Source organism: Phocoena sinus, chromosome 11 (assembly GCF_008692025.1).
Source record: "Phocoena sinus isolate mPhoSin1 chromosome 11, mPhoSin1.pri, whole genome shotgun sequence".
Taxonomy (NCBI): Eukaryota; Metazoa; Chordata; class Mammalia; order Artiodactyla; family Phocoenidae; genus Phocoena; species Phocoena sinus.
In genome coordinates, this window is record NC_045773.1 from 96960799 (window position 1) to 96981032 (window position 20234).

The window sequence follows — 20234 nt, forward strand, 5'->3', positions numbered from 1 at the left end:
GCACAGAGGATCAGGGCCGAGCGGCACCCACCCGCCGGGGCGGGCGGGGCTGCGAGCTCAGGCTCGGGCTTCGGTCGGAGCGCAGGGAGAGGACTGGCGGCGTGAACACAGCCTGAAGGGGTTTAGTGCGCCACAGCTGGCCGGGAGGCAGTCCGGGAAAAGGTCTGGAGCTGCCGAAGAGGCAAGAGACTTTTTTTTCCCTCTTTGTTTCCTGGTGCGCGAGGAGAGGGGATTAAGAACGCTGCTTAAAGGAGCTCCAGAGACGGGCGCGAGCCGCGGCTAAAAGTGCAGACCCCAGAGACAGGCAGGAGACGCTAAGGCTGCTGCTGCCGCCAAAAAGAAGCCTGTGTGCGAGCACAGGTCACTCTCCTCACCTCCCCTCCCGGGAGCCTGTGCAGCCCGCCACTGCCAGGGTCCCGGGATCCAGGGACAACTCCCCCGGGAGAACGCACGGCGCGCCTCAGGCTGGTGCAATGTCACGCTGGCCTCTGCCGCCACAGGCCTGCCCCGCATGCAGTGCCCCTCCCTCCCCCTCCCCCCCCCGCCCGCCCCCCGCGCCGGCTTGAGCGAGCCAGAGCCCCCGAATCAGCTGCCCCTTTAACCCCGTCCGGTCTGAGCGAAGAACAGACACCCTCCAGCAATCTACACGCAGAGGCGGGGCCAAATCCAAAGCTGAGCTCTGGGAGCTGTGAGAACAAAGAAGAGAAAGGGAAATCTCTCCCAGCAGCCTCAGGAGCAGCAGATTAAAGCTCCACAATCAACTTGATGTACCTGTATCTGTGGAATACATGAATAGGCAACGAATCCCAAATTAAGGAGGTGGACCTTGAGAGCAAGATTTATGATTTTTTCCCCTTTTCCTCTTTTTAGCCGTGCGGATGAAAGGCTCTTGTTTCTGCAGCCAGGAGTCAGTGCTGTGCCTCTGAGGTGGGAGAGCCAACTTCAGGACACTGGTCCACAGGAGACCTCCCAGCTCCACATAATATCAATGGTGAAAATCTCCCAGAGATCTCCATCTCAACACCAGCACCCGGCTTCACTCAATGACCAGCAAGGTTCAGTGCTGGACATCCTATGGCAAACAACTAGCAAGACAGGAAAACAGCCCCACCCATTAGCAGAGAGGCTGCCTAAAATCATAATAAGTCCACAGACACCCCAAAATACACCACGTGGAACTGCCCACCAGAAAGACAAGATCCAGCCTCATCCACCCGAACACAGGCACTAGTCTCCTCCACCAGGAAGCCTACACAACCCACTGAACCAACCTTAGCCACTGGGGACAGACACCAAAAACAACGGGAACTACGAACCTGCAGCCTGCAAAAAGGAGACCCCAAACACAGTAAGATAAGCAAAATGAAAAGACAGAAAAACACACAGTAGATGAAGGAGCAAGATAAAAACCCACCAGACGTAACAAATGAAGAGGAAATAGGCAGTCTACCTGAAAAAGATTTCAGAATAATGATAGTAAAGATGATCCAAAATCTTGGAAATAGAATAGACAAATGCAAGAAACATTTGACAAAGACCTAAGAAGAACTAAAGATGAAACAATGATGAACAACACAATAAATAAAAATACTCTAGATGGAATCAACAGCAGAATAACTGAGGCAGAAGAACAGATAAGTGACCTGGAAGATAAAATAGTGGAAATAACTACTGCAGAGCAGAATAAAGAAAAAAGAATGAAAAGGACTGAGGACAGTCTCAGAGACCTCTGGGACAACATTAAACGCACCAACATTCAAATTATAGGGGTTCCAGAAGAAGAAGAGAAAAAGAAAGGGACTGAGAAAATATTTGAAGAGATTGTAGTTGAAAACTTCCCTAATACGGAAAAGGAAGTAGTTAATCAAGTCCAGGAAGCACAGAGAGTCCCATACAGGATAAATCCAAGGAGAAATACGCCGAGACACATATTAATCAAACTGTCAAAAATTAAATACAAAGAAAACATTAAAAGCAGCACGGGAAAAACAACAAATAACACACAAGGGAATCCCCATAAGGTTAACAGCTGATCTTTCAGCAGAAGCTCTGCAAGCCAGAAGGGACTGGCAAGACATATTTAAAGTGATGAAGGAGGAAAACCTGCCACCAAGATTACTCTGCCTAGCAAGGATCTCATTCAGATTTGATGGAGAATTTAAAACCTTTACAGACAAGCAAAAGCTGAGTGAGATCAGCACCACCAAACCAGCTCTACAACAACTGCTAAAGGAACTTTTCTAGGCAAGAAACACAAGAGAAGGAAAAGACCTACAATAATGAACCCAAAACAATTAAGAAAATAGGAATAGGAACATACATATCGATAATTACCTTAAATGTAAACGGACTAAATGCTCCCACCAAAAGACACAGATTGGCTGAATGGATACAAAAACAAGACCCATATATTTGCTGTCTACAAGAGACCCACTTCAGACCTAGAGACACATACAGACTGAAAGTAAGGGGATGGAAAAAGTTATTTCATGCAAATGGAGACCAAAAGAAAGCTGGAGTAGCAATTCTCATATCAAACAAAACAGACTTTAAAATAAAGACTATTAGAAGAGACAAAGAAGGACACTACATAATGATCAAGGGATCGATCCAAGAAGAAGATATAACAATTGTAAATATTTATGCACCCAACATAGGAGCACCTCAATACATAAGGCAAGTACTAACAGCCATAAAAGGGGAAATCGACAGTAACACATTCATAGTAGGAGACTTTAATACCCCACTTAAACCAATGGACAGATCATCCAAAATGAAAATAAATAAGGAAACACAAGCTTTAAATGATGCATTAAACAAGATGGACTTAATTGATATTTATAGGACATTCCATCCAAAAACAACAGAATACACCTTTTTCTCAAGTGCTCATGGAACATTCTCCAGGATAGATCATATCTTGGGTCACAAATCAAGGTTTGGTAAATTTAAGAAAATTGAAATTGTATCAAGTATCTTTTCTGATCACAACACTATGAGACTAGATGTCAATTACGGGAAAAAAAACTGTAAAAAATACAAACACATGGAAGCTAAACAATACAGTACTTAATAACGTAGTGATCACTGATGAAATCAAAGAGGAAATAAAAAAATACCTGGAAACAAATGACAATGGAGACACGACGACCCCAAATCTATGGGATGCAGCAAAAGCAGTTCTAAGAGAGAAGTTTATAGCAATACAATCCTACCTTATGAATCAGGAAGCATCTCGAATAAACAACCTAACCTTGCACCTCAAGCAATTAGAGAAAGAAGAACAAAAAAACCCAAAGTTAGCAGAAGGAAAGAAATCATAAAAATCAGATCAGAAATAAATGAAAAAGAAATGAAGGAAATGATAGCAAAGATCAATAAAACTAAAAGCTGGTTCTTTGAGAAGATAAACAAAATTGATAAACCATTAGCCAGACTCATCAAGAAAAAAAGGGAGAAGACTCAAATCAATAGAATTAGAAATGAAAAAGGAGAAGTAACAACTGACACTGCAGAAATACGAAAGATCATGAGAGATTACTATAAGCAACTCTATGCCAATAAAATGGACAATCTGGAAGAAATGGACAAATTCTTAGAAATGCACAACCTGCCAAGACTGAATCAGGAAGAAATAGAAAATATGAACAGACCAATCACAAGCACTGAAATTGAAACTGTGATTAAAAATCTTCCAACAAACAAAAGCCCAGGACCAGATGACTTAACAGGCGAATTCTATCAAACATTTAGAGAAGAGCTAACACCTATCCTTCTCAAACCTTCCAAAATATAGCAGAGGGAGGAACACTCCCAAACTCATCCTACAAGGCCACCATCACCCTGATACCAAAACCAGACAAAGATGTCACAAAGAAAGAAAACTACAGGCCAATATCACTGATGAACATAGATGCAAAAATCCTCAACAAAATACTAGCGAACAGAACCCAAAAGCACATTAAACGGATCATATGGCATGATCAAGCGGGGTTTATTCCAGGAATGAAAGGATTCTTCAATATATGCAAATCAATCAACATGATACACCATATTAACAAGTTGAAGGAGAAAAACCATATGATCATCTCAATAGATGCAGAGAAAGCTTTCGACAAAATTCAACATCCATTTATGACAAAAACCCTGCAGAAAGTAAGCATAGAGGGAACCTTCTTCAACATAATAAAGGCCATATATGACAAACCCACAGCCAACATTGTCCTCAATGGTGAAAAACTGAAAGCATTTCCACTAAGATCAGGAACAAAACGAGGTTGCCCACTCTCACCACTCTTATTCAACATAGTTTTGGAAGTTTTAGCCACAGCAATCAGAGGAGAAAAAGAAATAAAAGGAATCCAAATTGGAAAAGAAGTAGTAAAGCTGTCACTGTTTGCAGATGACATGATACTATACATAGAGAATCCTGAAGATGCTACCAGAAAACTACTAGAGCTAATCAATGAATTTGGTAAAGTAGCAGGATACAAAATTACTGCACGGAAATCTCTGGCATTCCTATACACTAATGATGAAAAATCTGAAAATGAAATCAAGAAAACAATCTCATTTACCATTGCAACAAAAAGAATAAAATATCTAGGAATAAACCTACCTAAGGAGACAAAAGACCTGTATGCAGAAAATTATAAGACACTGATGAAAGAAATTAAAGATGATACAAATAGATGGAGAGATATACCATGTTCTTGGATTGGCAGAATCAACATTGTGAAAATGACTCTACTACCCAAAGCAATCTACAGATTCAATGCAATCCCTATCAAACTACCACTGGCATTTTTCACAGAACTAGAACAAAAAATTTCGCAATTTGTATGGAAACACAAAAGACCCTGAATAGCCAAAGCAATCTTGAGAACGAAAAACCGAGCTGGAGGAATCAGGCTCCCTGACTTCAGATTATACTACAAAACTACAGTAATCAAGACAGTATGGTACTGGCACAAACACAGAAAGATAGATCAATGGAACAGGATAGAAAGCCCAGAGATAAACCCACGCACATATGGTCACCGTATCTTTGATAAAGGAGGCAGGAATGTACAGTGGAGAAAGGACAGCCTCTTCAATAAATGGTGCTGGGAAAACGGTACAGGTACATGTAAAATTATGAGATTAGATCACTCCCTAACACCATACACAAAAGTAAGCTCAAAATGGATTAAAGACCTAAATGTAAGGCCAGCAACTATCAAACTCTTAGAGGAAAACAGGCAGAACACTATGACATAAATCACAGCAAGATCCTTTTTGACCCACCTCCTAGAGAAATGGAAATAAAACCAAAAATAAACAAATGGGACCTAATGAAACTTCAAAGCTTTTGCATAGCAAAGGAAACCATAAATAAGACCAAAAGACAGCCCTCAGAATGGGAGAAAATATTTGCAAATGAAGCAACTGACAAGGGATTAGTCTCCAAAATTTACAAGCAGCTCATGCAACTCAGTAACAAAAAAACAAACAACCCAATCCAAAAATGGGCAGAAGACCTAAATAGACATTTCTCCAAAGAAGATATACAGGACTGCCAACAAACACATGAAAGAATACTCAACATCATTAATCATTAGAGAAATGCAAATCAAAACTACAATGAGGTATCATTTCACACCAGTCAGAATGGCCATCATCAAAAAATCTGGAAAGAATAAATGCTGGAGAGGGTGTGGAGAAAAGAGAACCCTTTTACAGTGTTGTTGGGAATGTAAACTGTGATACAGCCACTGTGGAGAACAGTATGGAGGTTCCTTAGAAAACTACAAATAGAACTACCATATGACCCAGCAATCCCACTACTGGGCATATACCCCGAGGAAACCATAATTCAAAAAGAGCCATGTACCAAAATTTTCATTGCAGCTCTATTTACAATAGCCTGGAGGTGGAAACAATCTAAGTGTCCATCATCAGATGACTGGATAAAGAAGATGTGGCACATATATACAATGGAATATTACTCAGCCATAAAAAGAAACGAAATTGTGCTATTTGTAATGAGGTGGATAGACCTAGAGTCTGTCATACAGAGTGAAGTAAGTCAGAAAGAGAAAGACAAATACCATATGCTAACACATATATATGGAATTTAAGAAAAAAAAATGTCATGAAGAACCTAGGGGTAAGACAGGAATAAAGACACAGACCTACTAGAGAATTGACTTGAGGATATGGGGAGGGGGAAGGGTAAGCTGTGACAAAGCGAGAGAGAGGCATGGACATATATATACACTACCAAACGTAAGGTACATAGCTAGTGGGAAGCAGCCGCATAGCACAGGGATATGGGCTCGGTGCTTTGTGACCGCCTGGAGGGGTGGGATAGGGAGGGTGGGAGGGAGGGAGACGCAAGAGGGAAGAGATATGGGAATATATGTGTATGTATAACTGATTCACTTTGTTATAAAGCAGAAACTAACACACCATGGTAAAGCAATTATACTCCAATAAAGATATATATATATAAGAAAAAGCTACCTCTAGTCTTAACTCATATACGAAGGGGTTATGCTCTCTGAGATTTAGTTTCCCCTAAGCTTCATGTCCTCAGCTTCCCAAGGTGTTTAAAATACGCGTAATTTTGTAATTTACCTGGAGTTTTTTCCTTGTTATAGTAAGAATTATGGTCATTTATGACCATCTCCATCCTAAGGAGAAGCAGAACTTTGAAAACCTTCTGTTTTTGAAATTACTTTGTCAACTTTTTTTCTGAGTATGAAAACAATAATCTCTCCAAATATTTCAGAAAATCCAGACAATGGAAAAATACTTTGTCAACACGCATTTTCATCATTTTGTAAGACTTCCTTAATCCTTTCTGAGTTGCTTCAATTTAAAAGTATTTGGTGTCCAAGTGGAAGGAATTTTGCTTTCTCTTCCAATCCTCCGTACAGACCTCAGCCTTCAAAATTCTTGTTTGTTTTCTTTTCTTCTTGTTCTCCACTCTCCTTTCACATTCACCTTCTTTGATATGGAAGATCAAACGCATCACCCTTACGTTATGCAATGAAATTCAGCTCTCTAATCTCTCTTCCTTCAAAAAAGAATGCCCTTCATGGCACTCAGAAAATAAAGCTACTCCGAAGAAATTATGACCTCCAGTTACCAGGACTTTGATGAGATAGCATTGGTAGTTGGGAGGAGACTGATCCATTTATTTCCTTTATTATATAGCATTCAATTACAAAGCTACAGAAAACTATGGAAACATCACATCGTAGGACAGCTATGGAAATACTCAGGTTTGCGGAAAGCTTCCTCTGGGAGATACAGTGAAACTTAGTGATCCTTTCTTGCCAAATAGGAAAAAAATGAGTCCCAACCTACACATTACAGGGCAAAAGATCTCTCCTACAACATACAGCAAGGGAAAGGCACTAAAAGAATAAATAAGACAAGTGTTGTCAGATAAATCCCTCTGTTTGATAACATATGGCTCTTACCCTCCTTTTCAGTCAGTATCAGTGACTAGGTTTTGTCTTGTTCAAATACTTATTTTTTGGGGGGGCTGTCAGGGTAATTGTGAAATAGGCTGAAGTGAAGATCCTTTGGTGCCTAAAGACTGGCTTCTAATTTACATTGTTACAGGTGACCCAGTGCTGCCTGGTGTTACTGGGTTATGTTTGGTAGCCTTGAACTGTTTCTCATGCACAAAATGGTACTAGTGTTTTACGTATTTAAAGATGATCTTCAACCTTAAAATGTTCTTTTCTTCTTTATTAAAATAAACTATAATCTAAGGCATAGAAATAGTTGGGATAAAGTCATAAGATTAATAATAATATTTACATGCATTTTACATTTTTATGAACATTTTTATATTTGTTATCCAAATTGATAATTGCATCAACTCTGTGAGGAAGGTGCTTATATTCTTTTTTTCATGGATGAGGAAATTTGAATGCATGGAAACTTAGATACAAAAGGAGAAGTGACTGGCCTAAGACCGCAGGAAACTTAATGATAGAATTGGGTCAGTACTGGTCAACTTCTTACTTAATCTATTAATATTTTGAACATATCACTGAGTAAGATCAGGTTAGTATAAGAGGGACATTAGTTTTCACTTCTAAGTGCAGAGATAACAATTGATGAAATGACTGTAATAGCAGCAGTTCAGCTTTATTTTTAAACGATGGTCAGAAACAGGTTTCTGACCCCATTTTTCCTCCTCCTTCTCATTTAGCTTTTATTCTCTTATCACGAGGGTTACTCACAGCCATCTAACCAAATGAAAAGTATGGCTTGATTAAGAATCTCTTTTGTCTGTAATTTGTGCATAATGTTTTTAGCTCTCCCATGGGCTGTTGTAGAAAATGGTAAATCTGGTTTAAATGAAACCTGATCCCGTTAATGGTTTAATAGCAGCTGCCACAGGGTTATGGCATTTTTCAACAGATGCTTCTGCTTCATTTTAAACATAAACTAAGTCTTGGAATATTTATATAAATCATATAAAATATGCCTACATAATTTTGGTTAAATGTATTGTTATATAGTCTTAGGCAGGTCCCTATCTTTGTCCATTTATAATTATTCACACAGAATTAAAAAAAAAAACCGAAGGCTACACTCTATTTAAAAAAAAGATTATTCATGTCTTGCACTTTCCTAAAAATTTTTTTAAAGGCTGGAGAATAGCCTCCATCTCTAGTCTGGGGATGTGAACAGTGGCTTGGTCAATCTGATCATTCTATCCATCTTTATGCCTAAGACTATTTACTTAGCACTGACAAATTGCTTATACAGTGATGTGCATTATAGTGTCAACTGAAATATACAGAGTAGTCACAAAATTAAATGGGACACTATATTTCTTTGAAGAGGTAGACCTTGTAATAGTTAACTCAGACTATCATTATGCCCAGGATTCGTTTCTCTGGAGTGTGATAGTTTGTTCAACCATTTTTTTTTTTTTTTTGAAGAAAAGCATTTCTTCTGTTCAAAGCACTTGTGCTGGTTACCTGAATGATACAAAGAAGAATGACAGGCAAGTAAAGCAATAAGACAAAAGATAGAAATAGTTATACAAAGAGGTACCAGCTCAAGCAACAATACAGTATACCACTTTAGTTAACATATCACAAGTTGAAGTCCTGAAGCTCATAAAGGGCAGAATCTTGAACTGGCAGGGTCAAATTTGTCTTGTTTTTTGGGGTCATACTTTCATGGTGGTATATTTGCTCAATTACCTTGCGGTGGAACATTTATTTATGTGAGTGCACCCAATGGTGAGTTTTTAAGAGCAAACAGTAAGAGTACAAACCAATTCTTAAACTCTAAATTATCTGTGGGCGTCACTGACTGTGATGTGTTTCTAAATACAAGCATCGTGATCTTCCCCTGTCCTAATGTCTGTCCTAGGTACTCCCGTCTAAGAAGGATGTGAAACCTGGTGCCGCTTTCTGGTTTGAACTCATTCTCCTTCGTGGGAAATATGCTTGTCTCCACCAAGTTGTGGGCTGGACAACTTTCCCTTTGTATGATAGCAATTTGGATGTAGTGGAGGGAAAATTCAAGTGTCCACTTCTCCGAGGACATTATGACCAGAAACTCGACAACTTCAGGAAAATTGAAGATTTGATTTGCTTGGACCTGGACCACTGGCTGTGCAATCTCTACTTTCAGGTTTGCAATATGATTTTGTGAATGGGAAAAAGAATTTAAAATTTTTCCAAAGCTGCTTCTTTCTAGCCTTTAGCTTCCTTTCATGATATTGAAAATTCCAGTATCAAAACCTATAAAAGTAATTACATCTTAATACTGATTTCTCGTAATGTAGATTAAATTTATGTCTACAAACAAGGGGTAAAATTCTAGAGTTAGAAATCTTAAGGATAATTTAATCCAGACGTCTATGTTATAAATAAGTCCGGACAGCCATCCAAGTCCCCTGATTTCTCAGTTTACAATCTGTTGCTGCTGGAGCAGACTGCTCTCACCGACATGGGACGGGGGATATATTTCTTTATTGAAAGTTCTTATTGAGCTTCTGTTGTGTGTTGAACATTGCTTGTTCCAGGGATATGAAGAGATAGATGTGGTCTCTGCCTTCTGCATACTTGACATTTATTTGATGAGACCAACAACAGATACCCAATGACCCACATTTCCACAGGATGAAAGTGGCCATCAGAAAGCTCTCTTTGCCATACACATGGCTTCAATGTAAGCTGCCTAGTTTACATAAAAAATCAAAAAAAAAAAACCATTTGGTCACACATCATTTATTGGTATAGGTTTGGCATTCTATTTTCTAACCAAGTCTTTTAGCAGAAATGCTGTTGTGTAAATTCATTTTAGGCCACCACCTTGGAGGATCCAAAAAAGAAAATGACAGCATACATGAAATATAAAGCATTCCAACACATTTTTAGTCAAATTATTTTTGTCTTATATGTCCAAATTTGTTCTACCTGTTTATCTTATTTTTCTGGGGTGCTTGTATCATAAAATGCTATGATTTATTTTCTTCCTTACCTGTATGTTTGATTTTTTTTCAGTCTGTCTGGCTTTTATCCATTACAAATGGACATAATTGTACACTAGCTTTCTTATTTGATAGACAATAACAGAAGTTTTCTCCCTGTGTACATTTCATGAGGAGTTGGGGAGGGGTAGTGAGTCCTACTAATGAGAATAGTACTATTATTCAAGATGTATGATTTTCTGATTGTAAGGCAGAATAAGTACGAATGTAGATGCTTCTCTTTCACAAGGATGAAAAGGAAAAATTTTTGTCTTGAAACCCTGTTTTCCTCCTTGTGCAATTGTGAAATATGTGGATTTTTCTGATGTGAGTTTTCTCAAATGCAAACATTTCTGAACAAGTTAATTTTGAGTAGTCCTTTTAGGAGAAGAATAACTTGAGGTTGGGAAGAGAAAAGAAAGATAAAGTAGATAAAGTAGATATTGGAACAGAAAAGTGGTTTTGCAATGCAGACTTAGAGATTAGAGGAAACAAGTAAAGTCCTGATCATTTCCCTCCGGTGTCTGTTGGAGGAAGGAAACTGCCACAGTCAGAGAGGCTGGCAGAGCCAGGGTGTGTGCCTCAGCCATGACCTCGTGTGTTACTAGGGGTAGAACTCAGGCTAATAACCCTAAGCTTTAAGGAGGAGACTGGAAGTTGTTCTGATTCAGCCCCCAGAGTGGGTGTGAAAGAATGTAAGATGGAAAATTATGCAAGGAAGGTAGCCTTTAACTTTTTTCTAGAAGACCTTTTCTATCAATCCCTCACTTTCCTGAATACTTCATTTCCTGTGTCATTGATTATTTCTACCAAGCATTTTATTATTAACATTTAAACATAGAGAAAAGTTGAAATAATTGAGTATTGAGCACCCTTATATTCACCACAAGATTCTACCATCTGATCATTTATTTTTGAACTTAAAATATTGTTTCTTGAAGGTAGTAAATACTTGCTAGTAACTGAATATTTGCTCATTTTATTCCAGCATGAATATTAGACACACAGTGTTATTTGGAAGAAGAAATTAAAGAAATGATAAGATAAAACAAAGAAACTAATAAATATATAGAGCAATGACATTGTATGTAAACCTGTCAATTCAAAAAATGCACTTTTTTGGTAATGAAACCAAACAAAAACAAATGGAAGTTTTAGAAAAATTGAATTCATTGTTGACCTTTTGGATTTTGCAAATTATATCCTTGTTCTAGAGAAATAAATAGCTGTGTGTGTAATATTTTCAACAGTTTCAATAACAGGTCTATCTTTTAATAGGTAATTAAACTTCCTCTACATTTGGATGATCAAGAAAACCATGAAAGGTGTATTCAGCTTCCCCCTGAATTTCCAGTTTGTTTAATGGCTGAAGCAGAGAAAGCAGAATCAGGTGTCGATAACACAGCTGGCCTTTCAGAGAAAGAAACAGAGAAAAACATTTGTGCCTCAAGGGGTGATGAAGCTAAATCCTCATCACTCTCATCTCAAGGTTAGTTCTCATTTTATCAGCATTCTATTACTAATATTTCAAGTTTTGTTATATTATATAAACCTGGAAAAGAAGTAGTATTAGTGTATTTCTTTCTATACCTTGCCATTTAAAGAGAATGTAATCATAGACAAGAATACTAGTTTTCATATTGCATAATTATAAATTACATAATAAAATAGAAAATTCCTTGAAACACATTACTTGTTGCTCTAAAATTCTTTCTTGCCTGCTCAATGAAAGAGAGTTGTTTTCAGAATAAAGTTCTCAAATAATATAATTTATTTTATAAGACTTTGTTTTCAAAGACTGGTTTAATCAAGCACTAAATAAGCAAATAACATTGTTTGAAATATTCAGTGTACAAAAGTTTCAATTTACAGAAGAGATACATTAGAGATTATTATTTTTTGTAAAGAATTATTCCCTTTACCCAAAGGGAATAACTCCCTTTCCTAGGTATGTAATTATAAACAATATAGAATGTATTTTCTATGTTTATAAAGTTTATGTAAATATATCATACCTTACGTCTACTTTTGGAACTTTATATTTTCTCAATATTATCTTTGATTTACATACAAACACACACAAACACATATATGTATTTCTGGTTTATTGATTTTATTTCTGTATAGAACTTCTCTACATGATTGTAACAAAATTTGTTAATTCTTATTGTTTATGTTGTTATCAGTTTCACTCTATTGCAAACAAGGCTATAGTGATTATTCTTGGACATGTCCTCCTGCGCTCACAGGTGTGACTTTCACTACAGTATATCTACAGGGAAAGGAATCACTGAGTCAGGGCACACACATCCAAAGTTTACAGCATAGTGACACACTGCCATCCAGCTGTATCAATTTCTAACCCAATAGCTGTGTAGCAGAGTCTCTTTGACTCACATCTTATCAATCCTTGTTATTGTCAGTTTTGTCAATTCAGTTGGAATGAAATGATATTTGTGTTTTCATTAGAATTTCCTTGAATACAAGAAAGGTTTTCATATATTTCTGTTGACCATTTGGATTTTATCTTCTGTGACAATTACCTGTTCCTATATTTGGTCCACTTTTTCTTTGGGTTATTACGTATTTTTCTTATTGATCTGTACGAGTTCTGGTGCCTTTTTTTTTTTAGGTGTGGTGAATGGTAGGAAAGTCTTGATTTCTGATTCAATTTTTGATTTTTAATGATTATTCAATCACTTTATTATTAATTTAATTCTAATTGGATTAACTTAGTCTAAAACTGATGTGATTAGCATTGTCATATTATTGTATTACCTTTTAAAATGCATTCCCTTCTGTTACAGTTTTGTTGGATAGGCAATACATTTAAATTGTTCGAAATAAAATCTGTCTCCCCTTGCTGCCCTCCCAGCAAACTATTGTTCTCCTTGGAGGAATCAGTGCTTTTCATGTATTATTCGAGAGATATTTTACATATCTATAAGAAAACATATACGAATACTATCATAATTTTAAAATAACACTGAATCTATAGTTATATTCTTCTTTTCATTCCTAATATTGATTAAGACATACGTTTTTATTCATTTTTTAAAATATACAATTGCTCATTTGCCTCCTTTAAGACTCTTGATTGATTTTTTGTTTACTCTACATTTATATTCTTAGCCTTATTATTTGTTTACTCATTTTCTTCATATTTTCTTTGGGGTTACTTTTAAAATCTCCTTGATTTGAAAGCTTAACACATTTATCTTCAGTTTTTATTTATCTGATGTGTGAAATCTCCAATTATGACTGGATCTGTCCATTTCTCCCTGTAATTCTGCCAGATCTGGCTTTATGTATTTTAAATCTGTTTTAAGTGCATTCGAGTTTATGATTGTTACACTTTTTATGATGTTCTCATTTCTTTTATATAGATGTAGTCTCTCTGTATGTCTATTAATGCTTTTGGATTTACAATCTAGTTCTTCTGATATTAATTCTACCATCTGATTTTTTGATAAATATTTTCACAGCATGTATTATATTTTTACACTTTATTTTAAAAATTTAAAATTCTCCTGTGGTGCCCTTTTGGATATATCTGTTTTAGCAGTATAAATCTGAATTTTATTTTTGTACTCGAGACAAGTAGATATGTGTCTTTTAATAGGTAAGTTTAGGTTTTTTGGTAATTATTCTTATTACTGTTCTATTTGTACTTGATAACATTTTATTTTGCATTTTATGTTTACCTTCCTATTTCTTTGCCTTTAAAGAATACGTTCTTTTTTGAATTTCTCTTTAACTCAAAATAATTTTTATTTTATTTTTCCTATACTTTTGTTTTTATTCATTTATTTATTTTTCGGCTGCATTGGGTCTTCGTTGCTGCACACGGGCGTTCTCTAGTTGCGGCAAGCAGGGGTTACTGTTTGTTGCCGTGTATGGGCTTCTCATTGTGGTGGCTTCTCTTATTGCAGAACATGGGCTCTAGGTGCGTGGGCTTCAGTAGTTGTGGCACACGGGCTCAGTAGTTGTGGCTCACAGTCTAGAAAGCAGGCTCAGTAGTTGTGGTGCACAGGCTTAGTTGCTCCACGGCATGTGGGATCTTCCCAGACCAGGGCTCGAACCCATGTCCCCTGTATTGGCAGGCAGATTCTTAACCACTGCGACACCTGGAAAGTCCCTCCTGTACTGTTTTTAATCTATAAATTTTATTGTTATTTTAGCTATTATGCTTAATTTTCTTATCTACATATTTAAGTATAAATTACCTTTAAAACTCTAACTTTATTCAATACTTCATTTCTATTCTGAGTGTGACAAGGATTTTTAAGTGTGCTTTAGCTACTCATTAAACACCTCTGTGTACTTTTATGTTACTGTTGGCTATGCCTTCGGTTTCACTTTTTTGTTAAACAGAGAATCTAGGGTTTTTTGGTTTTTTTTTTGCTTTCAATATAAAATTAATTTACTGACACATTTTGACAGTATCTGTGCTTTTATAATATTTTAATGTAACACGTCTTCAGTCTGGTTCCATTTTTCTTCTTGTTGAAATAAATCTTTAGTAATTCATTTAGAGTTTGGATCTGTGAGTGGTAAACTCTCTTAGTCATCGCATGTCTGCAAAAGTCTATTTTTCCTTACTTTTGGTAGATCATTTTTCCATGTATAAAATTCTAGGATGCTAATAATGTTCCCTCACTGTTTTCCTCACTGTCTTCTTGGGTCTAGTGTGGCTGATGAGAAATCAGCATTAAATGGATAGCCACGGATGGATCTTAGGAAGGCGAGTGATGTATTTCACTTTCTATTCTAGGCAGGTAATTTTTAGGAGGCTTTATTTGAGAAAGGCATGACTAGAAACAGATCAGTTAGGAAAAGTTTAGAGCAGTCCAGGCAACAGATAAGGGTCTGAATTAGGGCAGAGATAGTAAAGTTGGAGAAGAGAGTACACATTTTTAAAGTATTAAAGAGGTGGAATAGAATGACCATAGGGCTAAGAATAAGAATATTCCTGTTAATTGGATATGGATGGCGCAGGAGAATTAGGGATGATTCCTAATTTTTTAGCATGAGTAGATATGGATATCAACCAGCAAATAACAGGAAATAAAGGGGGAAGGACAAGATTAGAAGAAAAACCATGAGCCTGATTTGGGACCTACTGAGTTTGAGATTCCTATATTATACCCAAGTAGAAACGTTCAGGTGATCTTTGGAAAAATGCATGTGAAGCTCAGGAGAGAGGTGGAAGTTGGGAAGGAGAATATGTCCATTAGAGAGGCATAAATACCTAGACTCTAGCTGAGACTGGTATGTGGTAGATTTCAACCTGGGAGAGTATGTAGAATGATGAAAGTGTTGGAATGAGGGCATAGCTCAGGAAAACAGCCATGTTTCAGAAGGGTGCTGGATCCCTACTATAATCAGACCCAAAGCCTGTACTATATGACTTCTTAGGTGACATTCATCTTCCTTGTCTCGTTCTATCTATCTGCTGGGCAGCACAGAGCTTCATATTCAATTTCCAGCGATAAACATTTCTTAAGTTGTGCCTGGAGTTTTCCAAATCCCTTGGAGAAGTTTTGCCTTGTTGGGCCAAGTAAAACTCCACTGATTGCTAAGTTCAATTTCTAGAACCCCACTTCCTTCCATAACAGGCAAGTCCAGCACAAGCCCTGGGCTTCCGTATTCACACCTGTCCTGTTTCCCTATGAGTAAAACCATTATCACCAGCCAATGATTACTGAGACACCACCACCTCCAGAGAACTCAGTGTCATTTTATAGTGTCATGTATACCTGGAAATGTTATACTGAAATTTTATACACAGAATTCATATATGTTGAATTATGTCACTGCCTTTAAACAAATATTTGTGAAACTGAATTAGAAATGATATATATATATTGGCACTAGGTAATAATTGCCAACACTATAAGGCAACTTGATTAAAGTATATTGCTTCTCACACCTGAGAACTTCGATTTGCTTTACTCATAGCCTGAGAAGGTAGGGGGTGACCGAAGTCATGGTCTAGGTTTAGAGAATAATGGGTAGAGTTTGCTGTCCTCAACATGCACAGCTTTGAGCTGACTGTAAGCATTCTGTGTTGGGTTTTAATAGGTTTAAGGCTTTGGCTTTTTAATTTTAAATGCAAATATCCCAGGTGGCTAACAATGGGTATGCCATTGTCAATATTCTCAATGTGGATATGGGGAAGATGGGGGGCGGATCTAAGGCACTGGCAATCTAAGAAAGAGTAGAGAGTGCCATAAAAGGGCAGAGAAGGAAACAGAGAAGTGAAGGGCAGATTTAGCCTCATTCCAAAATGCTTAGTGAAGCTGCTCTGTCGAGGACATTCGTGGACATTGTGATTAAGTCTTACTCAGTCCTGTCTTCAGAAGAAAGACTTTTACCCACCTCTTGTCTACATCAAGTCAGATTAGTCAGGCCTTCCAACAGGAGGGCTTGGGATGCCCTCATTCTATGAAAATAAATTAATTTAACAACAGCACATGATCTGTGTAACCTGGGAATCTGAGATGTAGAAGGAGAAGTGGTTGATGATCACCTTCCTGAGATAGAATTAATAAGTCAAGACATATAAAAGAAATGATTATAAAAAAGATAGAAAACTGCAGTTAATTTTTTGTTTAAATATCAAGTTCAAATATCCAGTCAACTCTAAAGCCACTATTTGGGACACTGAAAAAAGTGCATATGTAATGTGGGTTTCTTTCTTTGCTTCCTTCCTTCCTCCCTCCCTCCCTCCATCTCTTCCTTCCTTCCTTCCTTCCTTCCTTCCTTCCTTCCTCCCTCCCTCCCTCCCTCCCTCCCCCTCCCTCCCTCCCTCCCTCCCTCCCTCCCTCCCTCCCTTCCTTCCTTCCTTCCTTCCTTCCTTCCTTCCTTCCTTCCTTCCCCCTAATGTTTTAGGATTAAATATGAAGGTAAAAATCTTATTTTAGAATTTTTAACTTTTGAGAAAGCAGGTTCTGGTTTAACAGTAATAATATTTCAGTGATACTGACATTTTAACCTAGTTTTAGGATCCTGAGCAGAAGATTAGAAGCAATTACTCTTAGAGCATTTTTCACTAGATCATTTTTGCTTTCCAGCATTTCCTCAGGGTACTGTGCCTATATTTTCCATATCTACTGCCCAGTGCTCTGGACTTGGCAAAAAGTCTGCCCCCAGTTCCCTTAAAAGGAGGACAGGTGATACTCCAAGAAAACATGAATACTGACACACTCGATAGGGGAACACTGTATACCAGGAGAGGAAGAATCTTTTATGCTTTAGGAAAAGGCTTTGGAAAAGGCTGATTATCATTTGCTGTGCTCTGAGCTCAGAGACCAATATGAGCCTCACATTTCAAAGACTACACAGGGACCTTCTGCCCTTGCTCTGAACAGATGAGTTTAAAAAACATAAAAATCTCTGCAAATGCCTGTCTCTGCTACATTGCATATATTTATTTATTTTTCTTGGAGGCTTCCTAGACATAGTATTAGCAGTTAATATCCCCCATGGGTTTGTTTTCTAATATATCAGCGCTGTGGTACAGTATGCTGTTTCTGCCACTGATATGTTGCTCAGAGATTTAATAATGGATAAACAAACACAACATGTGGTAATTCATTTCAAATTAAAAGTTTATTAAACTCTGGCTTGATGGCTTTCTGGCTATTTACAAATAAAGGAGTGAACCTTAGGGAAGGGGTGAGCACGTGATGTGTTCACGGCTGCAAAGTTTCTATCTGAAAAATATATTTATGATATCCACAAGCTGTCCCACATTAACAGGCTCCATATGTAACCCGATGAATCCGCTAGAGTCCCCACATCATGACAAAGTGACTTTAATGTTCACTTACCAGCACATGTATGCATGCATACATGCACACACACACACACACATTAAGATGATTCTGAATTTAATCCCATGGTTGATGTTTTAATCCCATGGTTGCAAATAGATGAATGCCTGAGGCCAGAAAATATTATTTATGAAAAATGAAAGGCCGGAATAAAAAGACCCATGATGTAACTTTGGAGTTATCACTATCTTTTAGGGTGTTTTAGGTTTTAGGGGGCAGACTAGGGAAATATTTGTTCTGCTTGACAATTTTGTTTTGTATGTGCCTACATTGCGTGAACAATGGTCTCTGGCAAGGTCTATAAGTGTTTTGTGATGCAGAATTCAATTCAGGAGAGTTTTATTGTGTAACCACCGTCAGCAGAACACACTGCTAAATGCTGTGCAGTTGTAAACCAAAAAAACGTGCAATCCTCAACCTCCAGGGGCTCATGGGAGCACAGGCCTACTCCACCGCTAAGATAATGTATATGTATCCAGGTTGACTAGATGGTGGGAGAGCCTGCCAGCACTCTATTTACCTGCAGGACCAGCAAGTCTTCTGGGAGACTTCCCACTTGGAGAAGTGAAGCAGATGCAATTGGCTGAATAATGAAGATTTTGTTGTTGGGGGAGAGGGGCAATGGTGGGAAATGTATGTTCTCTGTCGATCAGATTTGTTCCCCATCTCAGTCATCTCAGGGTGGGATTCCCAGGGAGAGGGGAACTGCATGGAAACACTTGCCAACCTGCTAAAAGAACTTTTTCACTGAAATTCAGCAAGAACTGGAAGTATATATATTTGAAAGTATATATATATATATATTATGGTACATACTATCCCATGAGAAAATGAGGCATACTGTGTACATGTACTGTGTTCTATATACTACCTCTGTAATTCAAGGTGTTACAGAGGCCACTGTGGGATGAGATAGGTGAGGAGATCATGAGCTCAGGTGAGCTTATAGGCATCTGGAAACAAATGGGTAAGCTTTTGAGGGCAGTTGAAATTTGCCTGAACTTCTTTTTAATACAACCCCATTTAAATCTTGTATTGGTATAATTGGGGGAAATATGTGTTAACCTCGTATTTCTTTGAGGTAAAAGAAAAGACATGAGAAAAATTAAGAGGTCAGAATGGTACAAAGTATATTTGAAGAACTGTAAGGAACCACTGGATTTCAGCAAACGCATGGGGATTGTTTTCACAGTTGCTGTAGGTTTTGGCTCGAGGACAAAATAAGGATGCAGAAATAAGGCTCTGTGACCTGGAAAGGCTGAGCCACCCAAGTGTAGAAAAGCACCTACTTCGAGAAAGCACAAGACAATTCCGGCACTCATTTCTTATCTAACATTATTTTTAGAAATTGGGACCAAGTTTTATTGTTTGCATATGGGTCAGTGATAATAGGGGTCAAGTATATGCTCTCTGGGACTCCTATAAGACTAGTACCATGTATCCAGGAAGTCCAATTCAAAGGACCTTTAAAATAACATACTTCAACTCTGGTATCTGATGATCTCCTGCTTCAGGCTGTGATCCTGTGTGGGTGCTCTACACTAGCCATGTTTCTTTGTCTTTAGGTCACTCATCCATCTTTGGAAGTATACTTCTTTGGAAGTATAGATAGTGGATGAGGCAATGGCCTCCTTTTTACTAGAGCTTTCTCATCAATGCTTCTAACGAGTCACTATAGCTTATTGCATTATGTGTCACATATGTTGAAACCAATGAATATTATGTGAGCTTTTCAGTACAAAAATAGACCACCCAAACCTAACTGACTTAAAAAAAAGTTAAGTCCCACTCAAAATCAACCAAAATGTTAATAAATTCTAAAAGAAGTCTATTCATACTTAAATATAGTTTTGCCTATATCTGTGATTCGACAAACCTGGTAAAACAATGCTTCTTCACTT

General features: G+C 37.6%; 1 protein-coding gene across 1 annotated transcript in view; it reads left to right on the top strand.

Annotated features, from left to right (window-relative positions):
• The window catches only part of OFCC1 (orofacial cleft 1 candidate 1), a gene marked incomplete at its 5' end in the record, with an annotated part of 268883 nt that overhangs the window by 75471 nt on the left and 173178 nt on the right, over positions 1–20234 (top strand). Inside the window, 2 exons of the mRNA XM_032648945.1 lie at positions 9391–9654; positions 11774–11984. Of these exons, the coding sequence (XP_032504836.1) occupies positions 9391–9654; positions 11774–11984 (475 nt within the window). The remainder of the gene's footprint in view (positions 1–9390; positions 9655–11773; positions 11985–20234) is intronic.